This window comes from Schistocerca piceifrons, chromosome 9 (genome assembly GCF_021461385.2).
Source record: "Schistocerca piceifrons isolate TAMUIC-IGC-003096 chromosome 9, iqSchPice1.1, whole genome shotgun sequence".
Taxonomy (NCBI): Eukaryota; Metazoa; Arthropoda; class Insecta; order Orthoptera; family Acrididae; genus Schistocerca; species Schistocerca piceifrons.
The window spans coordinates 160,662,624-160,687,376 of NC_060146.1; the positions used below are offsets into that span (position 1 = coordinate 160,662,624).

Here is a 24,753-nt window from a genome sequence, read left to right on the forward strand (position 1 = left end):
TTACTTCGCTTGGAATCCGCAGTTCGGCAGGCTTTTTCCCACCGCCGCCATTTGGTTGCAGTGTTTTTTGACCTTCGCAAGGCCTATGACACGGCTTGGCGCCATCACATCTTACTAACCTTTCGTCAGTGGGGTCTTCGGGGCCCACTCCCAATTTTTATCCGCCATTTCCTGATCCATCGGTCATTCAGAGTTAGAGTTGGTACTGCTTTTAGTTCTCCACGGACCCAGGAGACGGGCATCCCACAGGGTTCTGTCTTGAGTGTCCTTCTTTTCCTCATTGCTATCGATGGACTTGGGGCCTCTGTCGGTCCCTTGGTCGCTCCTGCCCTGTATGTGGATGATTTCTGCATTTGGGTTAGTTCCTCCTCAATGGCATCTGCAGAACGGCAGCTCCAGGTGGCTATACGGCGTGCCTCTGCATGGACCCACTCACACGGGTTTCAATTCTCTCCTTTAAAATCGCGGGTGGTCCACTTCTGTCGCCGTACTACGGTCCACCCTGATCCAGAGCTCTATCTTGCTGCACAACGATTGCCTGTGGTTCCACAGTTTCGTTTCCTGGGTCTTCTTTTCGACGACAAGCTCACTTGGCTGCCCCATATCAGACTCCTGAAGGTAGGATGTTTCCGTAAACTCAATGTCCTTCGCTTCCTTGCCCACTCCTCTTGGGGTGCAGACCGTTCCCTCCTCCTCAGTCTTTATCGTGCTCTAGTTCTGTCTCGTTTGGACTATGGTTGTCAAGTTTATGGTTCAGCTGCTCCTTCCACACTGCACGTGCTGGATCCAGTCCACCATCGTGGTATCCGTTTGGCCACCGGTGCCTTCCCTACTAGCCCTGTTGATAGTCTCCTGGTTGAAGCTAGGATCCCCCCCCCCCCCTTTCTGTTTGGCGGTCCCAGCTTCTGGTGTCTTATGCCCTCACTATCCATTCTTCTCCCACTCATCCTTCCTATTCTATACTGTTCCCAGACCAAGGATGTCGCCCACCCGACTCCCGCCCTCGGGCGGGTTTACCGGTTGGGTTGCGCCTTGCGTCTCTTTACCATGATTTTCAGCTTCCTTCTTTGTCCTGTCTTCCTCGCTCCCTCCCCACCACCCCTCCTTGGTTAGTTCCTCGGCCTCGAATTCGGATGGATCTCCGCCGAGGTCCGAAAGATTCCATCCCCCCCGGTGGTGTTCCGTGCCTTTTTCCGCCAAATTTTATGGGAGTTTCGGGATGCTGTTGTTTTTTACACTGATGGCTCTAAATCTGCTGATCATGTTGGGTATGCCTTCACGTCCTCTGTTGGAACGGAAAATCATCTGCTGCCACCTACATGTGGGGTGTTTACTGCGAAATTGATGGCAATTTCCCGGGCCCTTACCTTTATTAAACAATCCCAACACAACCGCGTTTTGTTATGTACGGACTCGGAGTGGCCTTCTTGCTATTGCCCGGTGTTTTTCGCGCCATCCCTTGGTCTCTGCCATCCATGACCATCTCGCTGATATTCACTGTGCTGTTTGTTCTATTGACTTCCTTTGGGTGCCTGGCCATGTGGGTATCCCGGGTAATGAGCTCGCTGATCGTTTGGCTGGGGGAGCAGTTACTTACCCCCCGTTTTCTGTAACCCCTCCTGCAGCGGATTTACGGCTTCACATCAAATCCCACTTCTTGGGAGGCTACTCCACTGTCTAATAAACTTCGTGCAATTAAGGTGACACCAGGCCCATGGCGTTCTTCCTTTCGCCTCTCCCGAAAGGTCTCGACCACACTGTGTCGTCTCCGCATTGGCCATACCAGGCTGACCCATGGTTTTCTTTTGCATGATGAGCCACCCCCGCTATGTGGTTGTGGAGCCTTCCAGTCAGTGGCCCACATTTTGGTTGAATGCCCTCTTCTATTGGCTCTGCGTGCTAAGTACAGACTCCCCCACACTTTACCTTTGATGTTGGCTGACGATTCCCGGATGGTCTCTCTGGTTCTCGGTTTCCTCTGGGAGAGTGGTTTTTATTCTCAGTTTTAAGGTTTTTAATCTCTCTCTGGTGTTGGGGCAGGGCGGTGAGTGTTTGGGTGTCTCCCACTGTAGGTAGTGTTCAGAGATTCCCAATTCACCTCCCTGACCGGAATTCTTTTTCTTCCCCTTTTACTCTGTTTTTACCCCCTTTTTTTAAGGCTTGGTTAGTCTTTCTATTCCCATACGTACTTTGTGCATTATAGCAGTTGTATCTTTTAAGTCGCAGGTGGTCTTGCCTATGCTGCTTCAGCATAGTGTTGGGTTCGTTTCTCTTGCCAACTTCCCTCATTTGTTTTTTACCAATGACAACGTGACTGCCCTTTTATGTTTTTCCCTTTTTCCGTTTTATTGTACTGACTTTTCTGAGATGTCCCGTTAGCAGAATGGAGTATATTTGAAACAAGGGACTGATGACCTTGCTGTTTGGTCCCTTACACCTCAAACAACCAACCAACCACCACCCCCCCCCCCCCTCCGCCACCCCCCACCCCTCTGCGTAAGTTTACTGTGTAACTGGTTGACCAACAACCCTAGTAAGAGGAGAACTATTTGTGCATCTTCAGTGAGTGGAAGAGGAATACAAGGGGTGAACATTTGGGGGCAGTTGCATCACTATCTGCAGATACGGGTCTCAGTACCCAGGTTTAGAGTTATTTTGAGGACATTGGACTAGATGTCTTTCAGTACTAGAAAACTCCTCATGTATGGATCCTCAGTTTCGAGCTGTGTGAGCAGCACAAAAATGATTCCCCTTCTTGCCTATAGGCAATTGATATGGCGCTTTTGAAGGGATGGCATGGGAGGGAAGTCCCCTACTACGTACCGAGTTTGAGTTACATGCCTTTGTAACCATTCTGGTTAGAGACTTGCAGAATAGGTCAGTGCTCTAAGAAGCAGGTCCCTTCTTCTCCTAAGGACCTAAGCAGATCATTTCACTTGAAGTATATTTTATACAAAAATTGACAATCACTATGTGTACATAAACTTTCAGCTTCTACGTGAATTTTTAGGAATATTAAATTTGAACGCTCTGTGCCATTTACATATTGTCTAAGAGCTCTGAACACAAAAGTATGTTGGTTAATTTATGTTCTATTTTAAAATGTCAATGTTATTTTGCCATTTGCTTTAGTAGACTAATCTTGTTTTGCTTCGTTAACTTATTTTCTGTACATTTTTATTTATGGACAAAAATGACAATGCTGGTATCTTCTAGCAGATTTAATTTTACCCTACATTCTTTTGTTGCAGATCCAACAAAGTACTTTGGCTGTGAGTTGGGTGCCCAGACACAGTTCGATTTCAAAAATGACCGTTTCATTGTGAACGGGTCACACGATGCAGCAAAACTGCAAGACTTGTTGGATGGCTTTATCCGCAAGTTTGTGCTGTGTCCCAGTTGTGAGAACCCTGAAACAATCCTGTCAGTAAGCCAGAAGAAGGGCCTGATAAGTCAGTCGTGCAAGGCCTGCGGTTTCCATGGGCCCTTGGAGTTCAACCACAAGCTGAACACGTTCATTCTGAAGAATCCTCCGAGTGAGTAAACAGCTGTGCACCGTGCTAGTAGTCCTGCAGTTGATTAATATTTAATTTTAAGTAGTTCCCCCCCTCATCGTGTCACCTTGCACTACATATCCCTCTTGTTTGTTATTGAGGCTTGCTTGTTCAGAAAGGCAGAAAAAGTCTGAGCACATTGCTGCCAATTTTCTTTTGTGTTCTTAAAATACTTGCACAACATGCTTCAGTGCCTAACCTACTTTCAGAAGTCATTTTTTGGTACCACTTTCATGGCAATTTCTGTTAAAAATGACTCACTTCATAGTTGGTTAAGCTATTTTATTTTGTGGTTATTTGATAGCAATAAATTTTCTTCTTAAACTTGTTCACTGTTATTTATCAATTCTAGTTACCTAACAATCTAATACAGGCCTGTTCACTAATCTGCTCTCATGATCTGGCTCTTACAACACAACAGTGACAAAGTGGCTGGCTTACTGTGACACATAGGCGTATAGTGGGAGAGAGGATCTGAAGAAGATAGCTTCACAACAAATCTCGTTTCTGTGGCAAATTTATTATCTAAGACTGTTGTATTAATGAGAAGTAACAGTGAAATGGAAAATTCCTTTCAATATTTTGATGAAGGGACGAAAACAAGGCAGCTGAGTATGAAACAGAATACTTCTTGAGACTGATGGAGCCTTCTAATAAATGCCATCTTAGGGCAAAATTTAAAATGACAAGTGTTCATTTCATTACCATTTTATTTCTACAAATGTAGAAACATAGGGTGTCAGTGAATATTACTCGTTTGCTACTCACTAATGCTGTCTGATATTATTTCTTGAGCATTGTTAATTTGAAGACAAGTTTATAAGTGTGTCGGTGAGCTGCTGTGGATGGATTTCACTATCTTCGCTGCAGAAAAAGTTGCTTGAGCTCAGTTTCCACAGTGTCAACAGCAACAGAAAATCAGTGAAACTGCACATTTTGCAAAGTGGAAAAAAATTAATACAGTAATGTGCTTAAACTGCAGAACCATTTGTTGAGTTCCTTCTCAAAACAAAACTGTATTTTCATAATGAAAACACCGGAGAAAAATTACGGAGATGTTTATTCCTCTGCTTCTATATATTGCATCTCTGCTACTCGCTCTTTGCCTTAGAATTGTCCACAATCTTTTGCATGGAAGGTATTTTAATGTAATCGTAAATTGAATTTTTGCCTTGCATTTCATAACCTGGTCACCAAGCTAAGTTTCATTGATTAAAGAAGTAAGTTACTATGCACTTAAAGCACTGTGCTCAGAGTGTGTGTGTGTTCACATGTGAGGCTATGCTGAACTAAGTCTTCATTCTTTTGAAGGAAGCACATTGGCTACATTGCCCTGCACTGCGTAATGATGTCTGACGCTCCATTTTACCACGAGCACATACTCCCCACATAGCCAGTGAGCATGAGCACTCTTGCACGCCTACATACATCCTGAACAGACTTGTTCTAATATATTTGTCAACAGAACTTAATTATGTTAATTATGTATCTTGTACAAGTACACTGGAAACTCAAAGTTGGAGTATCAATGATATTAGAAAAAGGGTAGATTGCTACCTGCCATGATGATGCCATGTAGAGTTTTATACACACACACACCCACACGAGCAGGTGGGCACAAAATTGTTGCAAATTATAGCTTTCACCAAGTGGTGGCTTGAGTGGTTGTGTGCATGTGTTCTTTACTGAAGAAGGCTTTGGCTGAAAGTCGGAATGGCCAGTGTCTTTTTGTTGTGCCTATCGAGAACTCAGTAGGCCATCTTCATGGTGAGTAGCAATCCATCCTTTGCGTAGTATCGTTGATACTGCTGCATTGTGTAGAGATTGCGACTTACATCCTATTGCGAGTAACAGTTTGACAGGTGGATGTGAATTGGCCCCTAATCACAAAAGGCCATTCCTGTCCAGTGTTAAATATCATTTTAAACTTTGAATGAGGCCCAGCGATACTGTAGGTAGCTATGACCAACAATGTAAACTAGCAATTACACACCTAGTGTTTGAGGCAGCAAACTGACACACTGTACTTAATCACATGGAATCTGATGGGTCTGAACAACACTCCAGTTTCAGACATTGAATTTGACGTATGCCAGAGGAAATCCTACCACTACATAAGTAATCTCAAACCAGTGTAACATGAATTAAAATGAGTTGCTACTCCCGACATAGAGGTGGTATTGTACAGTGTACAGGCAATTTTAAAAGGAGACTGCCCAATGTGCTTGTTCCCCTTGGCTCTTCTATATAGAGTAGCAATCTATCGTCAGTCGTATTATTCCATCGTGGGCTGCTCAATCCATTGTAAGGTTGCTGCTTGGGCAAAGTGAAAAAGGAAAGATGAAAGAAAAAACTTGCCACTAAAATGACTCCTCTACTTCAGTAGAATGCAAAACTGTTTACAATACATTGGAAGGATTTAAACCTTTGGTCTAAGGAAAGCCCTTATTCTTACTTCTGAAAGAAACCTTAGTCTAACACGTCTGTGCCAACGGTTTATACACAATAACCACCTTTTCAATTTTCATATAAATGATTTTATGAAAATATTTTCACTCCAAATTTATGGAAACATTTTTTCCTCTTCTCAAAATGTGGTTTCGGAAGGATTCAGCAGCTTCTTGAGATGATAAATTTCTTTACATGAATTTTTTTACAGTAGAAAACACAAAGTTGTTAGGCAGTAAATCAATTCAGTGTGGGCAGTGAGACATAAATTTAATGCTCTTCTCCATCACATAATGACGATTTACGTACTTTTGTTCGCTGCCAGTATCAAGGTAAAGAATGATGGCATGTTATCAGTAATTTTTCTTGATTTCTTAGATGTATAGTGGCAACAAATGATTTTTTACCATTCAGCCTTTACTGTCATTCAGTCACCTAAACCAGCGGTTCTGATGCATTCATTGTAATTAGCAAACTGAGTGACAATTTTCTCGTAGGTGCTTTGCAAATGAACTAGTTTTGTTAGTCCATCTAGTCTTGGAATTCCCAATACGTTGCTTCTTAGTTTCTGGTTTATGTGAATGTGTTGAGTTTTGCCTCCTATAACATTATTTTATACAAAAATTGCAACTGTTCAGTAGAACTGTGTGAATATTTCCATACTCAGACAAGAGCCTGTTTGATGCTTCGGTCAAATTGTGCAGAATGTTGTCGCAGAATTAAGTCTACTATAGCCTTTAATATGCCTCTCTGACAGTAGGTAATGTACCGACATTCTTCAGTTGCGTGGTCCACCTTCACTAACTTACTTGCAGGAAAGACACTGATATGATGAAATTCTGCAAACAGACTGCAGTCAGTCAGAAGTTGAAAAATCAGTTCAGGGATGTTGTAGATTTAGGCACTTTTTATAAAGTGTAAAAAAACATCAAATTTAAAAGAAATTTCCAGATTTTTTTGCCAGTCTTTTAATGTTTGCTGAGAGTTCTGAACATGGCGTTGCAATTTTTGTGACAGATGAATAAGTGTGTTGCTCACCTCAGTAGCAGCTTGCATGCTTCTACTGATTAGTCATTTACTTCAGATGTTGCTAGTGCTTATCTCTTACATGGTAGCTGCCTGGTCACTAACTTTACTGTAAGGTGGTGCTGCTTTCTGCAGGGAAGCATGATAGGTGCCTGTTAAGGCTGGACAGGACACCTGTCTAAATATTGTGCACAAAAATGAAATAGTCAGCTGATTGTTGGATGCCAAAAACTGACATTGTCTGAGGTTTCCTTGGAGTTGGCATAAACTTGTAAAGATGATTAACTGTATGCTTTTGACAGAAGTTATATATAAGCAATTTTAGTGCCAAGCCAATCAGGTGCAACATTAACAGAATACTTTATTGGTGCATTGGTAATTGTTTGTCAGTGATAGTGTAATCTTCCTATTTTGATCTTAAGGCATTTCTTGCAAATGTTCAATGATTATAATACATATCTGACTCTGTGAAGACACCTTCTATAAGGCAGACTATGAGGCACAGTTTCATATGATTAAACTAGTGACAAATTGTGGAAATTGTATATTTGCACATTATTCATTACTTTGCAGACCTGAACCCTGCTGCGCAAGGCTCATCACTTACAGAAGGCAAACGAGGAAAACGTGGTAAGAAGGGTGCCACAAATGGTGAGACGAATGGTGAGAATCGTTTGTCTGATGATGGTGGAGACCTGCCTCTGGAAGCACCAGAAAAGCATGCCCAAGAAAACGTGAGTTTATCACTGTTGATGAGGCAAAGCATTCGTGCTTTCCTCTAAATCAATGTCCTTGGGTAGGTTAAACATGACATTGTAACAAACATTCTGTTGACATTACATTTGTAAAATCATATTGTGAGCAAATTTGAAAGTGTTATTTTTGCAAGGAAAACTTAAAATTCATGAAACTAAAATACATAAAATATTTCGTCATATCACTATCTTGACTTTCTTTGCATGGAGAAAAGTAACAATGATCGAAATGCAGCTGCTTGCAGTTGGCTGAGTGACCTTATTCTAATTTGGATAACCAGAGATACATTCCTGAAAGAAAGCCGTCTCTATTTAGTGTTATCAGTGGATGACATATGAATTACATAAAATGTTGGAAAGATTATTACTCGGATTGTGCTCAACTACATTATATTAGGCTTCTGCGAGGCCACCTTGTCCCCTAGCTTGGATATCCTAATGTAACATTAGTCTGTTGGAGCTTTCAGCTTCATAAATATCAAGGAACTCTCAACTTACATTAACAGTAGATTGTGTTAGCAGTATGCGCTTTGGAACAGTTAAAACACTTGACCTTGTGAGGGAGCTTGCATGCTGGAAGTTTTCTTTCCTTGTGGTAGTTTTAACGTGCATACATTTCATTGGGAAAATTTGACAGATGAGAATACATTAGGTGCTGCTGGTGTTATATTTTCAGCTACCTTCAATTTTTTTTCTTGGAAAGGGAACTCTGCTTTGTTGCAAATTTAAAGTGACTAGAAGCTGGTGGTAACTTCGTGGACAGCAAAGCAATAATCTTAAATTCATTGCTTGATCTATAAAATTTGCAACTGCAAGTGACACTAATTATAGCCATGTGATTATCACTTGCTTGACATGTGATTTTTTTTAACTCATGCTAAGTCTGATAGTGTGAGCATTGCTCATTCCACATGTGTGTGGCTTGAGTAAAACTAATCTAAAGAGTTCAGCAGTACAGAGTAATACCAGTTGGAGGTGCCAAAATCTTTGATTGTGTTCCAGGAAGAGGAAGAAGACAACGAGCACTGGGCAGTGGACGTTTCAGAAGAGGCAGTGAGGGCACGCATGCAAGACCTTACAGACGGTGCCAAAGGACTCACCGTGAGTGATGACCTGGAGAAGACGGAGAAGCAGCGGATGGACTTGCTGTATGAGATGGTGAAACGCAAGCGTGATGCCGGGACACTGGATGGAGCGGACAAAGAAATTGTCGTCGAGGCTGACAGGTTGGAGATTCGGTCCAAGGCACCACTCGTCTTGGCGGAGCTTCTGTTCAACCAGAACATGCCACAGCAGGTAAGTTCCTTCATGGAGGATGTTGGCAAAAGGAATTGGACATTACCCCCCCCCCCCCCTCTCTCTCTCTCTCTCTCTCTCTCTCTCTCTCTCTCTCTCTCTCTCTCTCTCTCTCTCTCTGTGTGTGTGTGTGTGTGTGTGTGTGTGTGTGTGTGTGTGTGTGTGTGTGTGTGTGTGTGTGTGTGTGTGTGTGTGTGTGTGTGTGTTTTTTCAGAGCCAGAATAGCTTCTTTGTAAGTTTTTGCATAGTGTCAAAACTATCTTCAGTGGACTGGTGGTCAATGCTGGGTGACTGATTTTGTCAGTGACTGTGAAACGGTCAAGTGCCATAGAACCAGGTTGAGAATGTTATATTCACCCTATAAACTGAGGCTCTTACAGCCATCTTTGTCTGAGCTATCTAAAAAAATGTGTAGGAACTAAACCACTTTTGTGCCCCCTATTGACTGCTTTGGTGTCGAAATAACCATGACACGCCTCCAGCTATTGTATTCATTAATAAGGTCCTGAAACCAGGTATACATGACCTCAGATCATCCAGTTTGAGAGATCAAAATTCAGAGAGGCAGAGTTCATGCAGAGTTCCTCAGACTAGCTGATTTCTGTATTGTCAGTTCTGAGAGACTACTTCTGTGTTCACTTTACACCAAATCCCAGATTGTTATGGTGTAGTTGCATCTAATAGCCAAGTTTCTAAGAAATTTAGATTGTTTTCTTCTTGACAAGACACTTTTGACACAAACTTGGCTGCAGATTTTATAGGTTGATACTTTAAATTCGTAGGACAGTTTTCAGCAATATCATGATCAATACTGCTGCCACTAGCATTGTCTACTTCAGTGCTGCTATTACTGAACTCTTGGACTTGGCTTGCTGACTGATCTGATAAGCATCTTAGACATTTTGATGGATGGATCATGGTTATGTTTACCACTTTCTCCCACTTGGCCTCCTGTTTGATTTCTTCAAAGTTCTTTGTCTTCTCTGCAAAGCCAGTTTCCATCCTGTTTTATAATACTGAAAATATGTTAAGATTTTTAAGCACTTTATTCCCCAACTTTCTACAATTTTGGAACACTTGAGAGTTGTCAACCTTCGCATAAATTTGCTTTGTAGAAAGAAAAAGGAAGCTCAGCTTTTCCCAGAACTTAAGAAATTCTTGTTATATGTTCTTTATATGGCCAGTTTGCTCTTGTAAGTTTATCATATAACTCAATGTATGCCCAGCAGTCTGCCTGTTCAATGGAGGTATTTTGCACAGAATTTCATTAATGTCTTTTTCATTTCTGCTGTGCTGGGACAGCTCCTTGTAGTTGTCATATTTCTGGTTCATATTGTTTCAGCCAATTCTGCCGATTTTGTTGTTGGACTTACCCCGGAACGTGATTTTTTGAAATTTCAGTAGTAAATATCTCAATGAAGCACGATGCCTTTCTTGTAACATCTGCTAACAGACTTTTTTGAACATCGCCCGTAACAATCCCATGACGAAACGATCCACTCTGTTGGATCTTCTCTCTCGTTTATCAGTCCTATCAGGTAGGGATCCCAGATAGATAAAAAATATTCAAGAACTGGATGAACAAGCAGCTTGTAAGCCACTTCCTTTTTGGGTGAGCTACATTTTTAAGCATCTTCCTATTAAGGTGTGTCTGGCATCTGCTTTTTTCCCACTACTTGTTTTATGTGGTCATTTCACTTAAGGTCGCTCTGGATAGTTACTCCAGAATATTATTTTACAACAGATACCATTTCCAGCAGTTTGTCATCGATAGTGTAGCTACACAGTAATGGATTCATTTCCTTATGTATGTGCAACGTGTTACATTTATTTATGTTCAGCAGCAACTGCCAGAGCTTGCCTCATTCACCAGCTCTGTGGAGGTCATTCTGCAAATCGTTACTGTCTTCTGGCATTGCCACTTTATTACAGACAACCACATCATCAGCAAACAGCATTAGAGAGCATCTGACGCTTTCTACAGTAGTGCTCCTGTCACACTTAATGGGGGTATAATCTTTACATCTGTAGCTCTTATTCCATTAAGAGATACATCTGTAGATCTTATTCCATTAAGAGTGACCTGTTCAGTTTTGCGTGCAAGGAAGTCGTGAATCTAGTTGCGAATCTGCTGTAGTACTTGATAAGCACATATTTTTTCCACTAAATGGCAGCACAAGACTGTTTCGAATGCCTTCCTAAAGTCTAGTAACACAGCATCAACAAGAATGCTGTTGTTGACAGTGCTGTGGATCTTACGGAGGAGCAGAGTTTTGCAGAATCCATGTTGACTTTTATAGAGATCATTTTACTTCCCCAAGGTCTCAAGTTTTGAGCATAAAACATGTTCCACAATGCACCAGTCGATGTCAACGACATATGTCTAAAAGTGTGTGCATTTGTTCTATGGCTCTTCTTAAATTGGATAGGACCTGCACTTCCTTACAGCTACTAGGTACCCATTGTTGCTCAAGCTGATCTATGATTAATTACTGCTAGAAGGGGTCTTCCATGGTGAAGACCGAATGAAGCATTTTGGCCTTATTTCTGTTATCTTCTGTTTCAGTGTAGTATGGTCATTGAGTGAGTGAATAGGTGAATTTATCCCACTTACCAATTTTACGTACAACCAGAACCTCTTAGGGTTTTCACTCAGATCAGTTGACAGAGTTTTACTTCTAAAGTCATTGAATGTGTCTATGCTTCTCTCAATACTCCTTTTGCTTCATTCAGCTTTTGTTTGTCAGCTAGGTTTTTACTAGTCTTGTGTACGTTCAGAATAAGGTGTTACGGGATGGGAAAGACTCACCACCGTTTAATAGAAGTGTTAGAAAACAGCTATGTACACAAACAGAACTTTGTCAGCATAAAGTTTTCGTTGTTTACGTAAGAGTTTCCTAACATTGCTAGTAAACAGTGGCAAGTCTTTCCCATCCCTTAACACATTACTCAGAACATACTTGTCTAGGGCTTATTGCACAATTACTCTGATTTTTTTTTTCCATTAGTTTTCCACATCTTCACCCTCATCACCAAATATTTGATGCTGACTGTAAGATAATCTGAAATTTGTATCTTGTCACGCTTACTAAGCTAAAATATCTTCCTACCCTTAACATTGTCAGACCCCTTGTCATAGATGCTACCACAGTCTTCTAATCACTGGTACTTTATCAATGTTAACTGACTGCATACATTCAGGTCTGTTGCCACGCCTTAAGATGTAACCCTCAAGAGTTGGTTTTCTTATTATCTGCCCAAAATAATTTTTGGACAACACATCCATAACACTGTGTCATGAGTCTCTATCTTTGGCACCAGTTTAGATAGCATGATATTATGAATCTGTATCTGGCAAGTTGAAGTTGCCCCTATTAAAACAGCCTGATCAAGAAAGTTATTAACAATATTCTGTAAGTTCTGTCAAGGACTTTACCACTGGAGCTCCTGACCCAGGTGGTCTATAAAAGCATCTGATTATTATTTTTGAATGACCTTTGATACTTAACCTCTCCCAGATTAATTCAGTCAGAATTCTTAATAACCTCATTAGACTTAATCAAATTCTTTGCCGCAATAAACACACAGCCACCATTGGCGACTAACCTATCCTTGCAATAAATATTCCAGTCTGAATTAAGGATTTCATTGTCATTATCTGGTTTCAGCCAACTTTCTGTTCCTAATACTATCTGTGCATTATAACCTTCATTTAGCGATACTAATTCCGCGACCTTTCTTTGGGTGCTCCTGCAGTCTACTAAAATTGTATTAACCTTTCCTATCTCTGATTTGTGACTATGAATGTTCCAAGTCATAAAACATCTTTCCTGAAGTTTTAAAATGCAGCATAGTGTAATTAGTTAACAATCTACAGATATTTGTCAATGCCAGGTGGCATCAAATTGTTCAATCAATACAATTAAGTGGGTATTCTTCTTTATAGGCGTAACATCGTTAAGATTTTTGCAATGTCTCTCTTAATTGACAAAATCCCACATCCATTGTTCCTCGCATAAACTGCGCTTGTTACTTCATATGGGGTAGATAAACTGTATGGGGTAAAATTCTCAGAATATAGAGCCAACTGCAATAATGGGGTAAAATTCCAGCATTTTTCAGCTGCTTTTAAATGTCCATGTTATTAAATTTACTACTTTCACACCTCTGGCCTTTGTTTGCATCACCTAATTCTACAGTTGAAGGCTGTTAAAACAAGAACAGTCAGTCCTTAGCAACTATAAAACCTAAAAGTCCTCACAATTGGCATTTTGCGTATTAAAAGACCATATAATTTGCATTGTGAAAAGTGTTGAAAAGGTCCAGCGAGTTCATTCTCATGGCATCTCAAATGTATAACTCCTTTACATGAATAGGACGATTGCTGCATCTTTAAATGCTTTGGATTTTAATATCCATGACAAATGAAATTATTTGAAGTTACATTCATACTGCTGAAATTTGAAACTGAAATGAAAAAACCTATTGCTATCAATCCAGAAGTAAGTTTTCAATGACGGCCATCATAATACGGTTAAACATTATTCACCACAATAGGTCCAAGATATTCCTGCCTGTCTCACACCTTTTGGCCTTTATTTGATGGTCCACTGTAGGTTTTGACCTCCATTCTTCCAAATTTTCCCAAAGAGTGAGCCAATTGGGGAAGGGCGCCTTCCATGGTGCATTGTGTCCATCGTGCATTGAGACTTTTGCCCACTTCCTCGTCGTGGCATTGCAGTCCCACTCGTACTCCATCTCTTGGGTGGGGACACCTCCCTGGGTGTGTTTTCCTCCATCCACTATGCAGTGTTTTCTGTGCCAGTGATGACCATGGACTTCTTTGCACCTCATAGCCAGGCTGTTGTGGTGGGGCTGCTGTTGGCTGTAGCCCCCTGACTAAGTAGGGATCGCTCTGCTGATGCCTGCACCGTTAACTCCCCACGTATGGCAAGGAATAGATGCCCATCTCCCTGGGGCATTGGGACTCTTGGCAGTGTCCATCCTGCCAGGTGGCCCTTGCTGATCGTGGTGGCACCCATGGGGAGGTCCCCTGGTCAGAGTGGGTGGCATTAGGGCGGATGACATGCCATGAAGTGTAGTACATCATCTCTTGCTGGTGGTCAACCACCAGCAGTATCTAAACGGTCAGTCTTAACTTCAATGCTAAGAAATATGATCCCAAATTGTTCATCTCTCTGGCCACACCATCAGAGGAAGGCCAGGCTAAGCATGGCAACCAAGCTTTTTCGCCCCGGTGCCTTGTATGTACAAGAGCTGATGGGGACTCCTTAGTTTTGATGAAGCCTCAGTTTTTTGTAGAGCATTTAGAGGACAAGTTGGGGGAGGTGGTGGGCTTGTCCAAAATGCAGTCAAGGTCAGTCTTGACAAAAACAGCATCCTCTGCCCAGTCACAGGTATTACTAACTTGTGACAAGTTGGGGATGTATGTTAACATCATGCCCCATAAGCACTTAAATATGGTCCAGGGTATTACATTTCGCAGGGACCTTCTTTTGCAGTCTGAGCTGCACACCCGTCTAGAGTAGCGAGGTGTTCATTTCATTTATCCGGTGCGTCCACAGGGCTCGGAGGGCTATTAGGTTGCCACTGGTGCCTTCATCTTGGCTTTGGAGGGTGACACATTACTGAGAAGGTCCCTATCTGTGTCAACTGTGGAGAGTATCATTCGTCTTGCTCGCCAGACTGCAGGATCTTACAGAAAGAGTAGAAAATCATGGAATACAAGACCCTGGACCGACTGACATATACTGAGGCTAAGCGAAAATATGAAAGGCCACATCCTGTGCATATGACATCCACTTACGCTTACAGCTCTCAGCTGTCATACTCCACCTGCTCCCTTGATGGTGGGGGCACTTTGCCTCCCTGTTGCTACTGCACCACCTACTTAAGGAGCAACACCCCACAAACCATCGGGGACATCAGTCTCCATTTCTCAGCCAAAGAAGCGTCCATATTCTTCGGATCCTGTAGCTAGGAAGGGGTCCATTGGGTCACTCCCTTCCCATGTAACTACCAGTAGCAAAGTGGACACCCGTCAGTGGCTGAATCAACCACAGGTAGCTGGTCGTAGGGCTTCAGTCTTTCTCAGTCTGAGACACTCAGTGAAGCCCTCCCAGCCAGAACAGCCAAAGGTGAAGCGAGACAAAACCAAAAAGATGACCACCCCCCACCAAAACAGATATTGCGGTGGCACCCATACCACTGCTACCTACAAGCTCTGTGTCTGAGGATGAGGATGAAGTGGAGATTCTCGTGTAGACAGCCTCATTGAGTGTTTTGTGCTTTCCCAGTCTCTCAAGCATGTCATCCTACAGTGGAATTGTGGCGGATTTTTCCACCACCTGGCTGAGCTACAGAAACTGTTTAGCTTTACACCTGCTTTCTGCATCACTATCCAGAAAACCTGGTTCCTGACAATGCGGTTCCCCGCCTTCCGCAGCTCTATAGGGGGTATTAAAAGAACCATACTGGATATAATAGTGTCAAGTGGAGTTCGGGTCTGTTCAGAACTCTGTATGCAGTGAACCTGTGCCCCTTCAAATCCCTTCTAAAGCTGGGGCTGTCAGGATAAGGACGACGCAGGAAATAACTGTCTGCAACATATATCTTCCTCCAGATACTGCAGTACCCTTGAACGCATTGGTTGCACTGATTGATCAACTTCCTATCTCCTTCCTACTTTTGGAGGATTTTAATACTCATAACCCCTTGTGAGGTGGCACCATGCTTACTGGCCCCTATCTCCTTCCTACTTTTGGAGGATTTTAATACTCATAACCCCTTGTGAGGTGGCACCATGCTTACTGGCCAAGGCAGAGATGTCGAAACTTTACTGTCTCAAACTGAGATTTTCACTCTGCAGCAAAGTGTGCACTGATATGAAACTTCCTGGCAGATTGAAACTGTGCGCCTGATCGAGACTCGAACTCTGGACCATTGCCTGAAGTTTGTAAGGTAGGAGACGAGGTACTAGCAGATGTAAAGCTGTGAGAACAGGATGTGAGTCGTTCTTGGGTAGCTCAGATGGTAGAGCACTTGCCTGCAGATAGGCAATGGTCCCAAGTTAGTCTCAGTCTGGCCCACAGTTTTAATCTGACAGTAAGTTTCTTTACTGTCTGAATTTGACCTCTGCCTCTTAGATACTGCCCCCCCCCCCCCCCCCACACACACACACACACACACACACACACACACACACACACACACTTCATTGTGGCTCACGGCACTTACTCGGCCATTCATTTATCCCTTTGCAGCCCAGGAATTCTCACATCTGTCCTCTGGAGCGATCCATCATTCTTTACGGTGCCCCGACTAGTTGGTCCCTTGGTGGTCACCAGAAGTCACAGAGGCCATTAAAGATCTTCGGCGAACTCTTCAGCGACATAAGCGGCACCCTTCCGTAGAGCATCTAATAGCCTTATAAACTGCTCCGTACCATGCGTTCACCAGCTTATAAAAGACACAGGAGTGTTGGTCGAGATGCGTCTCGTCCATTGCGTGCTATACGTCATCTTCCCAAGTCTGGATGAAGATAGGATGTGTTTTTGGGTACCTGACCCCAACAGGTGTGTCTGGTGTTAACATCAGTGATGTGTTATCAAACGCAATTGCTGAGCACTCCTATGACAGAGGCTCGAGCTATTAGAGCATAGTGCTCAGTGAACTATCCCCTAGCCTTTTGCACCCGCAAATGGCGGATGGAATGGAATGGAATGGAATGGAATGGAATGGACAGTAAATAAAGTAAAAGTAAAGTAATGTCCTCTTGTTCACTACACACCACAGTGAACCCTATGACACCCCATTTACAGAGTGAACTCCTCGGTACCCTTGCACATTGCTCCAACACAGCTCCTGGGCTGGATCGGATCCACAGTCGGATGGTTAAACGTCTCTCATCTGACTACAAGGGACATCTCCTAGTCATCTTCAGTCGGATCTGGTACGATAGCGTCTTTCCATCACAATGGTGAGATAGCACCATCATTCCAGTGCTCAAACCCAGTAAAAAGCCACTTGATGAGAATAGTTATCGGCCCATCAGCCTCACCGATGTTCTTCGTAAGCTGCTTGAACGTATGGTGTCAGCAGTTGGGTTGGGTCCTGGAGTCACGTGGCCCATTGCCTCCTTGCCACAGCGGTTTACCCCAGGGTCGCTCTACCACTGAAAATCTTGTTTCCCTTGGGTCTGCCATCCAAACAGCCTTTCCCAGATGCTGACACCTGGTTGCCATTATTTTTTATTTACAAAAAGCGTATGACATGACCTGCTATAATCATATCCTTGCCACATTATACAAGTGCGGTCTCAGAGGCCCACTTCAGATTTTAATCCAAAATTTCCTGTCGCATTGTACTTTGTTTCCAAGTTTCCAGGGGTCCCGCAGGGCTTTACATTGAGTGTAGCTCTATATTTAGTGGCCATTAACGGTCTAGCAGTAGCTGTAGGATCACCCATCTCACCTTCTCTGTATGCGGATGACTTCTGTATTTGATACTGCTCCATCAGTACGGGTGTTGCTGAGTGGTGCCTGCAGGGAGCCATCCATAAGGTGCAGTCATGGGCATCAGCCCACAGTTTCCAGTTTTTAGCCACAGTCGTGTGTCATGCACTTCTGTCGGTGTCGTACCATTCATCTGGAACCAGAACTTTACCTTAATGATGAGCCATTCACTGTAGTGGCGACATATCAATTCCTAGGACTGGTTTTTGACACCCAGTTGACTTGGCTTCCTCACCTTCGTGAGCTGAAGTGGAAATGCTGGCAGCACCTGAATGCCCTCCGCTGCCTGAGCAACACACTGGGGTGCAGATCGCTCTACGCTGCTGCAGCTCTACAGAGCCCTTGTTCAATCCTGCCTTAACTTTAGGGTGTGGTTTATGGTTGGTGGCGCCTTCAGCGTTGCATTTACTCAACCCAGTGCACCACTGTGGTGTTTGACTAGCGACGGGAGCTTTTAGGAAAAGTCTGGTGACCAGTGTCCTGGTGGAGGCCAGAGTCCCACCATTGAAAGTTAAGCGTGCACAATTTCTCGCCAGTTACATTGCACACATTGTAGTTCTCCTTTCCCCACCCACGGCAATTCATCTCCTGCATTGGTGGCACAGGTCAGGGCTTACAATTGCAGTTCATGTCCGATCCCTACTATCCGAACTGGAGTCCTTGCCTTCACCACCTATATTTGAGGTCCATTCATGTACACCTCCATCGTGTACACCTAGGCCAAGGCTTCTTCTGGACCTTTCACATGGCCCTAAGGACTCGGTTAACCCCCATAGATCTTCACTGCCACTTCCTCTCGATCCTTATAATGTCCTGAGGCCATTAAGTGGTTTACACAGACGGCTTGATGGCTGATGGTCACGTCGGCTTCGCGTATGCCAATGGAGGATATATTGACCAGCATTCCTTGCCCGATGACTGCAGTGTTTTCACTGCAGAGCTGGTGGCTATATCTCGTGCTCTTGAGCACATCTGTTCATGCCCTGGGAATTATTTCTTCTGTGTACTTACTCCTTGAGCAGCCTACAAGCTATCGACTAGTGCTACCCTCATAATCCTTTGGTAGTGACCATACAAGAGTCCATCTATGCCCTGGAATGGTCCAGTTCTTCAGTGGCGTTTGTCTAGACCCCAGGTCACGTTGGAATCCTGGGCAATGAACTTGCCGACAGGCTACATGGAAACCACATCTGGAGATTGGCACATCTGAAACTGACCTGCGTTCAGTATTAAGCCGCAAGGTTTTTTTGGTTTGGGAGATGGAATGGCATAACACACTAAACTGCGTGCCATTAAGGAGACAGTGAATGTGTGGAAGTCCTCCATACGGGCCTCTTGCAGGGATTCTGTGGTGCCTGGTTGACAGTGGCCCACATTCTGGTGCACTGTCCCACTTCGATTGCCCTGCGATCAAATCTTGGGCTACTGTACTCGTTGCCGCTAATTTTATATGAAAACACTTCGTCTGCTGATATAGTTTTATGTTTTATTCGTGAGGGTCGGTTTTATCATTTGATCTAAATTTTAGCACGTGTCCTTTATCCGTGTGTGTCCTCCACCCTAATGCTTTTAGGGTGGATGCTTTAATGTGTTGCTGAGTGGCTGGCTTCTCCTTTTTATCCTCGTGGTCAGCCAGCCATGGTAACCTTTCTTGTTTTAACCTCTTCTACCTGTTTCTTGCGTTTCTGTGGTTTTCTTGTTCCATTTTGTCTAAGTGTTTGTTGCCCTTCCATTATTGTTGTGCTTTTTCCTTTCATTCCATTTTGTGTTGTCAGTCTCGTTGGTTTATTCCCACCCTTATGGCATTTTCTTCGGAACACAGGACCGATGGATGACCTAGCAGTTTGGTCCCTTCCCGCCTCTTTCAAACTGTCCGTCCTTACCTGGTGCCAATAGCTCTCTGTTGATATTCAGATATGCACCAGCTCACATGTATTCTCATTAATTCAGTGAATTGCAAACCATCAACTTCAAGCTGAAAAACATTGAGAAAGTAGGACCAACTGCAGTAAGTTTTCCGATCATGTGTAGCTGCTACAGTGGGACTGCTCAGCAGAACCCTAGATGATAATTCTACCTAATGGCCACATTTCTCGGAAATGTAGGTCGAGGAAAGGCAACGGCCTACCATCTCCAACACAACTGTGCCTACTGAAGAACTGAAACGTTCAAACCTACATGTTGACGACAGATATATCTTTCTGTGGTTCCAGGCATGACACAATGACTTTACACATGTTTCCCCTGTACGATTGCATCAAATGTAAGTATGTAAGGTTGACGGGAGAAAGGTCGTACTGAGGGGCAAACTCATTACCTACTTCTTACCTAACTTTTTCTTGTTGTTTAGAGAAAAATCTTATGAGATGCATTTGTCTGAAATTCTCTCTTCCAGTGAAATTTCTATAACATCAGTTCTTGAATGAGGGTGACAGAACTTTGATGACAATGTGTGGGTGCTTAAAAGCTGTGTGACACCACTTTGGTCAACTACCAGGAATGCATCATTTTGTGTGAACTATTCTTATAAATAAAGAAAATGTACGTGTGTGAAGTTTTTCCAAGTCAGCAAACTGTAAATTTGGAATTTTCTTGTTTCTTACTGAGTGTCATAAACACATTCCTTTTAAATCAAAGGTAGGCTGCTCCTCCTCCTCCTCCTCCTCCTCCTCCTCCTCCTAATCTGGTTCTTTGCATAAATATATACAGATTGGAGTGGACAGAATGATACTCCATTTGGAATAAGGTTGAAATGTAAAGTGTGTGTATTTGACACTACTAGAGTACTTTAATGGCAGATATTTTAGTAGCTGACTGGTATTGTTTGTGTATAGAATGAAAGTAATTCATCACTTTGACAGACTTGTTTTCACATTCCATTAGAATTATTGTATTTAAGTATTTAGGGCAGTAGGAGTGCACAGTTTTCATGTAGTTGAAAGATGTGCAAAGTGTAAAATTACAGAAAATTTGAATGAATATGTAAGATGATGTGTAGTAATTATTTGAAAGTTGTTTACTACTTTCAGATTAAAAAACACCGCGTGCTGTTTCTTCGTTTTACCCATGATGATCACAAGGCCCAGAAGTACCTCCTTGGCGGCATTGAACAAGTCATAGGATTACACAAAGATGCCCTCTTACCGAAAGTGTCTGGCATATTAAAGGTATGTTCCAGTGTGATTATTAATAATTACAGATTATATCTGCAACTCTTGAAAACGGCTTGTGTTAAAACTTTTGGTATGGGATCTAGGGTTGCTAAAATAGATGTTAATGTAAATGATGGATAGTGGTTGCAATTTCTTTTACAGAAAAATTTAGTATTTTTACTTCAATTATCACTGGTTGAGTGTTGCATTCCAGAGTAGCTTTAGCATCAGATTACGTATTGCATTCTGAGGAAATTCATCTCAACAAAATCAGTTAACATATGGAGAATTTAGTGTGTAAACCTTCTTTTCCTCTTCTTTTACACAAAAGATGCAAGAAAGTTACAGAAAGCATTGGGGCAATAGCAAAAACATCAGGTTGAACAAACTATATTATGAAAAGGATAGTCACTAATCAACAATATACTGCAGATGCTGAGTCGCAGAAAGGCACAACAAAGACGTAAACAAATCTTTCAGCCAAACTGGCCTTTGTCAGAATATATATCACACACACACACACACACACACTCTCTCTCTCTCTCTCTCTCTGATGGTCATTTGTGTGTGTGTGTGTGTGTGTGTGTGTGTGTGTGTGTGTGTGTGTGTGTGTGTGTTTGTGTGTGTGTGTGTGGGGGGGGGGGGGGGGGATTCTGATGAAGGCCTGTTTCACCGAAAAGTTTGACAGTCTTTTTGTTGTGCTGATCTGTGACTCAGCATCTCTGATATATGGTGAGTAGCAACTACACTTCTCATAAGATTGTCATTATTCCATTACTTCTCATAAGATTGTCATTGTTCCATTCCGGCTTTACCATGGGTTGAACAAACTGATAAATAAATATTTTAATTGGTATTATATGGAACTTAAAATAATTTGTTACACCTTTAAAAATTCATGTAATTTACATCTTGTATGTGCTGCTTTTATTTATAGTAAAAATTGGTAGGTGGAATGTCAGATGTAACAGGTCAATCATTCTGGAAAAAATGCTTATAGTAAGAGTGTCGTTCAGTAACTAATGCAACACCTTTTTTTCTCAGTCAGTCAGTTTCAGTTGAAAAAATGCAAAATTTGTTGTGGGACATAAGAGCATTATTCGTGCCTCAGCTCTTCGTTTGATGAAGTTCCAGTGGATGGAGCACTTTACTTAACCTTCAAAAAAGGTGTTGTAACAAAGGTGTGTTGTGAGCAGAAAGCTGTCACTGTGTCATCAAGGGTGACTGTTCAACTTTGCGCTCCCCCCACCCCCTTTCTGGAAAACTATAGATTCAGATATTCATAGGCACTTCCAGAATTTCAGAGGGTTCCTGATAGTGAACAAAAGAATGCTGCATTGTTGGGCAAGGTTTGTCATCACAACAAGGTCATGCAAACTTGCGTGCTGATCGGCCACGCAATATTGGAACATTTTTACTCTCATTCGAGCTGAACGACAGATCACAAATGCCCCCCCCCCCCCCCTCTCTCTCTCTCTCTCTCTCTCTCTCTCTCTCTCTCTCTCTCTCTCTCTCTGGCCTTTCACTTATTTGGACCAATGAAGGATTCACGCTGTGGTAAACAGAGGTTACTGATGCAGTGATGCAGCAAGAATTCGGCTCTGATGTCGAGAAGTAGATGTGGACATAAGGGCCCTCCCTGTAAGGTGGTGTAAAGCTCTCACATTGAATGAAGATTGTGAAAAAAGGGGTTGAATAGCCGAAAGTGGGGAATAACGTGGCATATTGGGATCTTGAATAAAACCAACCTGCTTTCAGGCAAAAAAGTGTTCCATCACTTATTGAATGGCCCTCATAAAACATTTTGTGCTTTTTTAGGATGATTAAGACTTCATAACGCATAAAATTTTCAACCTTCAATGTTAATTAGTATGTAGATCAGCGTAAGTGGAGTGTTAAATTGAAATTAGAATATCTATGCTATAGACAAAAAATAAAGATGATTAATTTGCCATAAGAAAATTTGCTTAAGTTTTTTAAAAAAGCAAAGATTTCTTGTTTAATGAATACCTTCATCTCCTTTGACTGCTAAAATTACTGTAATGAACTCCATTACTACAATTTCAGCCTTTGAGACATTTTGTAGTAAATTTTCTGTGTGTATTTACAAATCCAAAGTACAAAAGTGTTCAGCTTGAAAATATCTCAGATGCTGAAATTGCAGTTTCAGTTTATAAAATAAACAGTCAAAATGACAATAGTGACCTTTAAAATTTGACTGTGATCCTCACCCAACAAAATTATGAACTGGTTTAAGACAGTTAAATATGTATAGTTGCCTAATTCTTGGATAAATTATAACTTAGTTCATTTTTACTTCCATTTTGTTCTTGCCATATTCCTTTAGTTTCCTTTTTCTTGACAATTTGTAGCAGTATGTGAGCTCTGTATTTGCAGATACATTACTGAAAGATTCCCACTGAAGTTTGTCTACAGTCAAATTAGTCAGGTCTTCTCAATCATGAAGATGGGGAAGTATAGTAAAACTTATGGTTCTCTTCTAGTTTTATTCAGTCTTCACTTCTTTGCAGTACTTCAGATAATCCTGCTGCGTACCATTTGTTCATTTATTCTTCTCTCCATTAATTTTTGTGATCCTCAATTTCTGCAGTTTATTCCAATAATAATAATAATAATAATACTTAAGTTGGTAATGTCTTGGCCAGAAGCCATTACAAGTGTCCTTCAGTCCACTGCTCCAGTCAGTCTTCTTCCTGAGCCGGAATACCAACATCCTCAGAAATTGTTCGTCATGGTAGGGCCTCTAGTGAAACCCCATGTGCAGTAGGGCGAAGACTTTTGTGGGACACTTGAATAGTGTCATGTGCCGCACTTCGTCGGAAAGTTGACTGCATTCTGGTCCAATTGCCTTAGTCACAGAACCAGGAAATTGATATGACCAATTCTCGAGAGCCTCGAGTATTCAGTTGTGATAGCCATTTGGCTGCCTGCTACATCTCGTACAGGGAGACAGCTTAAGAATTGGCCCTCTTGCATTGCCTTCATAGTTAAAGGTTTTAAATGATGGTGCCCAGACATCTCCCTTCTAAAGCCATCATGCAAGTCAAGATAAGATGATCAGAACGTTGTTAAGTGTAAGAGCTTCAGAGCTTTTTGTTAAAAAGGGCCGTGTGTAGCTGTGTTATTGTAGTCTTAAAGTTGCGAGGATACTTGTTAGATTATTGCTAGACACAACTTTTTCCAAATAGTGATGCTAATTAACAAATACTAAAGGATAATTTTCCAATAAAATTTATTTTCTTCTTAATTACTAATCATAATAATATAATCCCTGGCTCTACCTCCTTGACCACATTACTCTTTCATCTCTCTTTCACACTGTTGTAATAACTTCTAGATTGTTTGCTTCCATTCTGCCATGCCCAATTTTGTATTCTGGGTGTCGCACTTTGTCAAGTAATGGGTGCTCATGACTAGTTCGTGTTGAATGCAGTCTCCCCCAGAGGTGACCCCCCGGCAGACTTCTTTCTTCCCTTCATCTTGCTTTTATTGTTGAAAGTACAAAAGATATCCATTAAGTTTGCAGGCTTTTCTCTTACTGTTACGTATATCCCGACTAGATCAGAAAATGTTTGCAGCGAACCTATCTGCTTTTGGATGTACCACTTGTGGATTAACTGATGACCTCATTGTTTGGTCCATTACTCCCCAACAAACCATCTTGGGTATCAAATTCTCAGTTCGTATCTTGTGGGAAACAGGTAATTCCACACATAGTGTATCTCGTTAGTCATTGGCTTTGCTGTATATTGGAATTCGAAACTACTCCGTAGTTGTGAGGTAATGATCTGGAGACACCATGTCTCGCAGTTGAATCTACCACATACTGTCAGTTGTTGTTGGCTGTGTGTGGGACAGCCTTGTTACTTAGACACACTCCATCTCTCTGCCTGCTGTGCAATATTGGTCTCAGCAGTGTTGTTGTTATTGATTTTAAAAAGCAGTAGCTTTGTTCTCTACTGCCAGG

At 42.2% G+C, this 24,753-nt stretch overlaps 1 protein-coding gene across 3 annotated transcripts in view; it reads left to right on the top strand.

The window, feature by feature from the left end:
- The window catches only part of LOC124716935 (eukaryotic translation initiation factor 5), a 110,837-nt gene that overhangs the window by 74,554 nt on the left and 11,530 nt on the right, over positions 1-24,753 (top strand). For all 3 annotated transcript variants that reach the window (XM_047243513.1, XM_047243514.1, XM_047243515.1), the window contains exons 5-8: positions 3,252-3,536; positions 7,602-7,762; positions 8,786-9,079; positions 20,643-20,780. In XM_047243513.1, coding sequence (XP_047099469.1) covers positions 3,252-3,536; positions 7,602-7,762; positions 8,786-9,079; positions 20,643-20,780 — 878 coding nt within the window. The remainder of the gene's footprint in view (positions 1-3,251; positions 3,537-7,601; positions 7,763-8,785; positions 9,080-20,642; positions 20,781-24,753) is intronic.